This window comes from Anolis sagrei, chromosome X, assembly GCF_037176765.1.
Source record: "Anolis sagrei isolate rAnoSag1 chromosome X, rAnoSag1.mat, whole genome shotgun sequence".
Taxonomy (NCBI): Eukaryota; Metazoa; Chordata; class Lepidosauria; order Squamata; family Dactyloidae; genus Anolis; species Anolis sagrei.
The window spans coordinates 102,055,876-102,064,644 of NC_090034.1; the positions used below are offsets into that span (position 1 = coordinate 102,055,876).

General features: G+C 48.0%; 1 protein-coding gene across 1 annotated transcript; it reads left to right on the forward strand.

The window, feature by feature from the left end:
* The first annotated feature begins 219 nt into the window (after positions 1-219).
* LOC137094963 (interferon regulatory factor 2-binding protein 1-like) lies at positions 220-7,699 on the forward strand. The gene has a single exon (XM_067461021.1). It carries the CDS (start codon positions 632-634, stop codon positions 2,465-2,467), a length of 1,836 nt encoding a protein of 611 aa, XP_067317122.1. The 5' UTR covers positions 220-631; the 3' UTR covers positions 2,468-7,699.
* The last annotated feature ends 1,070 nt before the right edge of the window (positions 7,700-8,769 follow it).

Sequence of the window (8,769 nt, forward strand, 5' to 3'; positions counted from 1 at the left end):
GAAATGGAGATGAGCACCAATACCCAGAGTCTGTCTGTCTACCTACCTATCTTTCTATCTGCATATCTATCTGCCTATCAATCTATCTGCATATCTCTCTCTCTCTATTTATTCCATGCCTGCCTGCCTGCCTGCAGGTCCGCCTTTAAGAGCCATGGGGGAGCCCCTCCCTGTCAGCCCCGCCCCCGGCTGCCCCGAACTACATCTCCCAGCGCGCCTTGCAGCGGAGTTATGTAAGTTTCTCCCTGGAAGAGGGCAGGCGGGCGAGAAGAAGAGAAAGAGAGGAGGGGGGAAGAGGAGGAGAAAAGAAAGCCAGGTGCCCCCCTCTTTCCCCCCGGTTGCTTCCTTCCTTCCTTCCTTCCTCCCTGGCCTTGGGAGAGTTCTCCTCCGCGTCCTCGTCTCCCTCCTCCTCCTCCTCCCGCGCCAAACCCGCATTAGGGGCGGGATTCCCGTCCGCACGCTTTGCAAGCGAGAGAGAGAGAAGGGAAGGCCCTGGTTGTGATCCTCAGAGGCTGGCTGCTGCTGTTTCCTTGGCCTGGTCTGCCTTGGCTGCACCAGTTGCATTCTTGGCCCCCTGTTGGAGCTCGGCTGCATCGGTTGCCTCCGGCCTTGGACGGGCCTTTCCTCCAGGATGTCTTCCTCGGGGCAGACGTCACGCCGGCAGTGGTGCTACCTGTGCGACTTGCCCAAGATGCCCTGGGCCATGATCTGGGACTTCAGCGAAGCCGTCTGCCGGGGCTGCGTCAACTTCGAAGGCGCCGACCGCATCGAATTCCTCATCGAGACCGCCCGGCAGCTGAAGAGGAACCACGTCTTGCAGGAAGGCCGCTCGCCGGGGCCGCAAGGTGCCAAGCATGCCAAGGACGGCGGCGGCGGTGCCGGCGGAAGCGGCGGTGGCATGGCATCCTTGGAAAGATACGAGCGGGGTAGCGGGCGACTCTCCGGTGGCGAATACGCCCTCAGCCCGCGCTTGCCCAACGGTTTGGCCCGCGGCTCCGGCTCCGACGAGGGTGAAGGAAGCCGGCAAAGTCCCACGGCACGCCGGGCGCTGCTCGGCCCGGTGCCCCCCAATTTGGTGCCGCAAGGGCTGATGGCCGGACCCCAAGGTCTCTTAGCCGCCGTCTCTGGATTGGGGGCTCGTCCAGGAATCATGGCGTCGCCGATGTTAGGCGATTTAGGCAAGCCGGCGAGGTTGGTGTACGGCGACTATGAGAAGGAGAAGCAGCGCAACAGCGAGTGCTTGGCAGAGCTGAACGAAGCCATGCGGGGTCGGGCGGAGGAGTGGCACGGCAAACCCAAGGCGGTGCGCGAGCGGCTGATGGCGCTCTACGGCTGCGCCCCCTTCAACGTGCGCTTCAAGAAGGACCACTCGCTCGTCGGGAGGATCTTCGCCTTCGACGCCACTCCTCGGCCCAGCTACGAGTACGAGCTCAAGCTCTTCACCGAGTATCCGTGCGGCTCCGGCAACGTCTACGCCGGCGTTTTAGGAGTGGCCAAGCAGATGTTCCAGGATTGCCTCAAGGAGCCCGGGAAAGTCATCTCGTCGGGGTATAAGTATCTCGAATACGAGAAATGCCACGGCTCCAACGAGTGGCGCCTCCTCGGCGAGCTGTTCACCGAAAACGTCCGCTTCTTCCGAGAGCCGCCGTCGGCGGAGACGATGCCGCAGCAGTACCTCGACAGCAACTGCGCTATGCCGCCCAGCCTCCTGCTCAGGGCTGTGCCGCCCTCGCGGGCCGTGATGCGCAGGCGCAAAGCCTCTCCCGAGCCGGAAGGGGAGCTGTCCGGAAAAATGACCGGCGAGGAGCAACAGCAGAGGCAGCACTGGTTGGCGCAAAGTTCATCTGGCGGCATGTATCCCTCCGGCATGGCACACTTGCCGACGTCGGCGGTGTCGGAGGGCTCATTGCGCAACGACCCCTCGCCCATCACGGCTCTGAAGAACGTGGCCGACACCTTGGGGAATAAAGAGGTCAATCCGGTGCACTCCACCACCGCCCGGCAAAACAGCGCCAGCCCGGCTTCGCCCGCCGCATCCGGCCAACACCGCTTGGTGCCCCGCAACGGAGAGCCGGGCCAAGCGACGACCACTTCCTCCTCCTCGTCTTCCTCTTCTTCTTCCTCTTCCTCCGGAGCCCACTCTTCCGGTGGAGTAGAGCCGAGCGGCACCCAGAGTGCCCCCGATTCCTCGGGCGGCGCCAGCAGCGCCCCGCTGTGCTGCACCATCTGCCACGAGCGCCTGGAGGATACCCACTTCGTCCAGTGCCCTTCGGTGCCCGGGCACAAGTTCTGCTTCCCGTGTTCCCGGGATTTCATCAAAGCCCAAGGAGCCGCCGGCGAGGTGTATTGCCCCAGCGGGGAGAAGTGCCCCTTGGTGGGCTCCAACGTCCCTTGGGCCTTCATGCAAGGCGAGATCGCCACCATCTTAGCCGGAGACGTCAAAGTAAAAAAGGAGCGCGACCCCTGAAGGAAAAAAAAAGAGCGGCGTCCGCCCGCCTGCCCATCCTCCGGGACCGTGTGCCGGGGCTCAGCCCCCTTCCGTCGCCCTCTCCGATTCCACGGTGGCCGTGACTGGAATTAGTAACTTATTCCGCGCCACACGCCGGCACCCTTTGCTTGACACCCACGGTGGACTGGGGCCTTGTATATAAATCTATTTTTTAAATAATAATAATTTCCATAGCAAGCTGATATATGAAGCCACGTCTTATGTTTAACCTACTTATGGGGCAATCATTTGTGCTGTTCCGTCGGGGCGAAAAGACGCAACGACGAATCCGGAGAGTTAGAAAATACGATTATTGTTGTTGAGGGCTTTCATGGCTGGAATCACTGGGTTGTTGTAGTTTTTGGGGGGCTATATGGCTATGTTCTAGAGCAGGCATGGGGAACCTTCGGCCCTCCAGGTGTGGTGGACTTCAACTCCCACAATTCCTTGAGGCTCGGCATTTGCCCCAAAGGCTTACCTTGGCCCAAGGAATTGTGGGAGTTGAAGTCCACCACACCTGGAGGGCCGAAGGTTCCTGACCCCTGTTCTACAGGCATTCTCTCCTGCCGTTTCGCCTGCATCTATGGCAAGCATCCTCAGAGGTAGTGAGGTCTGTTGGAAATAGGAAAAAGGGTTTATATATCTGTGGAATAACCAGGGTGGGACAAAGGATTCTTGTCTGTTGGAGCTAGGTGTGAATGTTTCAACTCACCACCTTGATTAGTTCCAGCAGACCTCACTACCTCTGAGGATGCTTGCCATAGATGCAGGCGAAACGTCAGGAGAGAATGCCTCTAGAACATGGCCATATATCCCGAAAAAAAACTACAACAACGACGCATCCGGAGAGTTAGAAAATACGATGATTATTGTCGAAGGCTTTCATGGCCGGAATCACTGGGTTGTTGTAGTTTTTTTTCGGGCTATATGGCCATGTTCTAGAGGCATTCTCTCCTGACGTTTCGCTTGCATCTATGGCAAGCATCCTCAGAGGTAGTGAGGTCTGTTGGAACTAGGAAAAAGGGTTTATATATCTGTGGAATGACGTCCAAGGTGGGACAAAGGACTCTTGTCTGTTGGAGCTAGGTGTGAATGTTTCAACTGACCACCTTGATTAGCATATAATGGTGTGACAGTGCCTGGAGCAAACTTTTGTTGAGAGGTGATTAGATGTCCTTGTTTTGCATGTCCTTGTTTTGGAGCTAGGTGTGAATGTTTCGACTCACCACCTTGATTAGTTCCAACAGACCTCACTACCTCTGAGGATGCTTGCCATAGATGCAGGCGAAACGTCAGGAGAGAATGCCTCTAGAACATGGCCATATAGCCCGAAAAAAAACGACAACAACCCAATGATTATTATTATTTTTTTAAGGGCAGCTGTTTTGTTTACCCAAGTACCCGACCCCATACGATAGGATGCCCTATCGTTCCTTATATCCCCAAACCAAAACTTCCTTCCTCTCGTATCCGTACGTTTCCCCCAACGTTGTCTTTTCCTGTATTGTCGAAGGCTTTCATGGCCAGAATCACTGGGTTGTTGTAGGTTTTTTTCGGGCTGTATGGCCATGGTCTAGAGGCATTCTCTCCTGACGTTTCGCCTGCACTTTGGCAAGCATCCTCAGAGGTAGTGAGGATGCTTGCCAAAGTGCAGGCGAAACGTCAGGAGAGAATGCCTCTAGACCATGGCCATACAGCCCGAAAAAACCTACAACAACCCAGTTGTCTTTTCCTTCCCTTATCCAATCATATCCATTGCCCACCATCCTAAATACCAGTGTCTCCATTCTACTGTGTGTTTTGTGTGTGTGTACATAGATATATATATATGGGGCAGCCCTAAATCTGTGCAGCATTTATATATATATTCTATATATATATATAAAAAAGAGTCTGGATTTCTGTACTAGCCAGTTTTGATTCTCTGAGCAGGAAGAAGAAAGGAAGACGAGTCGGATGGGAGACGGGAAAAAGACGGGAAAAGTGCCTCTTGTGTAGATTTTTTATGTCCGAAAGCGGAAGGTGGGTGGTTTCCTTTACCCCCCCCCCCCATACCAAAAGACTTCAGCATGCACACCAAAAACAGGAAAAATCAAAAATATAAGTGGGAGAAATGAGAAGGAACAGAGGAGCGGTTGGATGGGGAAGCCTGTCCGCAACCTTTTGAGCTTGGTGTGTCACAATTTGCCAAAAACCTGAGCATAACTTGGGTGTCACTTCGAGAGAGAGAAAACAACATAATTTTGCAATATTTATAGTTTAAATAAGAAAAAAATGTATAATCTGTGCTGAGTTATGGAGTAAACAATGCTCAAATGTGCAGATGTTAAATTTAAGGATGGAATTAGTTTGGCTCTTGTAAGGTGTATTTCTCTGTATGCGGCCGCATGTCATCAAAATAGCCATGCGTGTCAGTGCTGATACGCGTGTCATAGGTTCACCATCATGGCATAAGAAAAATGTATAATCTGCGCTGAGTTATGGAGTAAACAATGCTCAAATGTGCAGATGTTAAATTTAAGGATGGAATTAGTTTGGCTCTTGTAAGGTGTATTTCTCTGTATGTGGCCGCATGTCATCAAAAATAGCCATGCGCGTCAGTGCTGATACGCGTGTCATAGGTTCACCATCATGGCGTTATAGGGTTCCCAATCCATTTGGGATGCCGCACTTGGGCCGCATGTGTCTGCGTATCATCAAAAATAGTCATGAGTGTCAGTGCTGACACGCGTGTCATAGGTTCACCATCATGCCGTTATACGGTTCCCAATCTATTTGGGATGCCGCACGCACGGTCGTTGAATCGGAGAGCATCGTCCATTCATTTCAATGCAATCGGTGCAGTTTTTAATAATATAATTTCTGGCCTTCTATATGTTGGAGTTCCGACTCAAAATCAATAGATTTGGGGCTTCTAGGAAGCGAAATTGGCCACCAATTGGTTACCAATACAATCCAGAAGCCAAATTTTCATCACTGGGGACAGTTTCCTAACTGGAACCTAACACAACATGAGGTTACTAGGCATGGTTCTAAAGTACTTCCAAAAGTAAAGTTCTGGTGGTGAAAACTAGGGGGCGCTGGTGCTTTGTTTCTAAAGTGTTGCTAAAGTTCTGGTGGTGAAAATTTCAGAACTACTTTCAAAATTTCATTATTATTTCTTTATTGGCGATTTTTTATGACAGAACGGCCATTTATAACAAAATTTTGAAAGTTTTGTTAGAGTTCTGAAATTTTCACCGCCAGAACTTTAGCAACACTGTAGAAGCAAAGCACCAGCACCCCCTAGTGTTCACCACCAGAACTTGACAGAACCAATTAGGAACTGCCATTTATAACAAAAATTTTGAAAGTTTTGTTAGAGTTCTGAAATTTTCACCACCAGAACTTTAGCAACACTTTAGAAACAAAGCACCAGCGCCCCCTAGTTTTCACCACCAGAACATTACTTTTGTAAGTACTTTAGAAACATTTAGAACCATGGATTGCCCATGCCTAGAGGTTATATATCTTTGTGTTGTCGACGGCTTTCATGGCTGGACCTCTGGATTGTTGTGAGTTCTGGCCAGAAGCATTCTCTCCTGACATTTCATCCACATCTATGACAGGTATCCTCAAAGGTTGTGCGGTCAATGTATTGTCGAAGGTTTTCATGGCCGGAGTCACTGTGTTGTTGTTTGTTTTCTGCACTGTATGGTTATGTTCCGGAAGCATTCTCTTCTGACGTTTCGTCCACATCTATGGCAGGTATCCTCAAAGGTTGTGAGGTCAATGTATTGTCGAAGGCTTTCAATGTCGGAATCATTGGGTTGTTGTTTGTTTTCTGCACTGTATGGCTATGTTCTGGAAGCATTCCCTTCTGACGTTTCACCTGCATCTATGGCAGGCATCCTCAGAGGTTGTGAGGTCAACACAAGCTCTTGAGGATGCCTGCCATAGATGGAGGTGAAACGTCAGGAGAGAATGCTTCTGCAACATGGCCGTACAACCTGGAAAGCATGCAACAATCCATGCTGTGAGGTCAGTTGGAAACTAGGCAACTGGGTTGTTGTGTGTTTTCCAGGCTGTATGGCCATGTTCCCGAAGCATTCTCTTCTGATGTTTCGCCTACATCTATGGCAGGCATCCTCAGTGGTTTTGAGGTCATCACAACCTCTTGAGGATGCCTGCCATAGATGGAGGTGAAACATCAGGAGAGAATGCTTCTGCAACATGGCTATACAGCCCAGAAAACACACAACAATCCACGTTGTGAGGTCAGTTGGAAACTAGCAAACTGGGTTGTTGTGTGTTTTCCAGACTGTATGGCCATATTCCTTAAGCATTCTCTTCTGACATTTCACCTGCATCTATGGCAGGATGCTTGCCATAGATGGAGGTGAAACATCAGGAGAGAATGCTTCTAGAACATAGGCATACAGCCCGGAAAACACACAACAATCCATGTTGTGAGGTCAGTTGGAAACTAGGCAAGTGGGGTTTATATATAATTGTGGAATAATGTCCAGCGTGTGAGAAAGAACTCTTGTCTGTTGGAGGCAAGTGTGAATGCTGCAATTGATCACCTTGATCAGCATTGAATAGCCTTGCAGCCTCAAGGCTTGGCTGCTTCCTACCTGGGGGAAATCCTTTGTTGGGATTCCCCCAGCCCTGGATTCACACTTGCCTCAAACAGACAAAAGTTCTTTCTCCCATTCCACAGATACATAAACCTCACTTGCCTAGTTTCCAAAAGACTTCACAACCTCTGAGGATGCCTGCCATAGATGTAGGTGAAACGTCAGGAGAGAATGCTTCTGGAATATGGCCAGACAACCCGGAAAACTCACAGCAACTCAGCTTAATTCCTAACCCCAAGCAAAATCAAAGCCTTGTAAGGGATGGGGGGGGGGGGGGGGTCTATCGCAATAAATCAATAGGGATTTCGATTAGGGAGGTGTACATAAATAAATGTGATTCGGAGAGGCGGAGGGATCGGAGACAGACATATATATGTATAAAAGTCTGACTTGTGTGGTCCTCAAACTCTGTTATGCATCGAGAGATGGCTCTGTGTATTTTGAGTATTGCGACGGTGGGGTTCAAGGCGACGCAAGGAGAAGGAGCGGATTTCCGCATTATGGGGAAAAGAGAATGTTAAGTTTGGGGGATTTTTTTGTATTTCATTTACTTGTCTCTGTCAATAAACTTGATTATCTTTTTTTTTCTCAATTTACCCTGCGTCGTGTTTTGTTTGTGGCAACGAAATCTCTCTGCGGAGGAAGAATAATAGTAATAATATTTATCGTTTATTTGTTTACCATATTGGTATACCGCCTTTCTCAGCCCGAATAATAATAATAATAATAATAATAATAATAATAATAATAATATAAACTTTATTTGTACCCCACCACCATCTCCCCAAAGGGGACTCGGAGCGGCTTACAGTATTATTATTATTATTATTATTATTATTATTATTATTATTATTATTATTATGTTTTTCTTTCCCTTTAAGAGTTCAAGCCAGCATATAGCATGACCCCCGTATCCATGGGGCAAATACTTCACTTAGGAAATCCTATACAATAATAGTAGTAATAATAATAACAATAATAATAATAAATAAGTGACTAATTATTATTATTATGATTATTATTATTAGCAATTTACGTTTTTCTTTCCCTTTAAGAGTTCAGGCTAGCATATAGCATGACCCCCGTATCCATGGGGCAAATACTTCACTTAGGAAATCCTATACAATAATAGTAGTAATAATAATAACAATAATAATAATAAATAAGTGACTAATTATTATTATTATGATTATTATTATTAGCAATTTACGTTTTTCTTTCCCTTTAAGAGTTCAGGCTAGCATATAGCATGACCCCCGTATCCATGGGGCAAATACTTCACTTAGGAAATCCTATACAATAATAGTAGTAATAACAATAACAATAATAATAATAAATAAGTGTCTCATTATTATTATTATGATTATTATTAGCAATTTATGTTTTTCTTTCCCTTTAAGAGTTCAGGCCAGTATATAGCATGACCCCCATATCCATGGGGCAAATACTTCACTTAGGAAATCCTATACAATAATAGTAGTAATAATAATAACAATAATAATAATAAATAAGTGTCTCATTATTATGGTTATTATTATTAGCAATTTATGTTTTTCTTTCCCTTTAAGAGTTCAGGCCAGTATATAGCATGACCCCCGTATCCATGGGGCAAATACTTCACTTAGGACATCCTATACAATAATAGTAGTAATAACAATAACA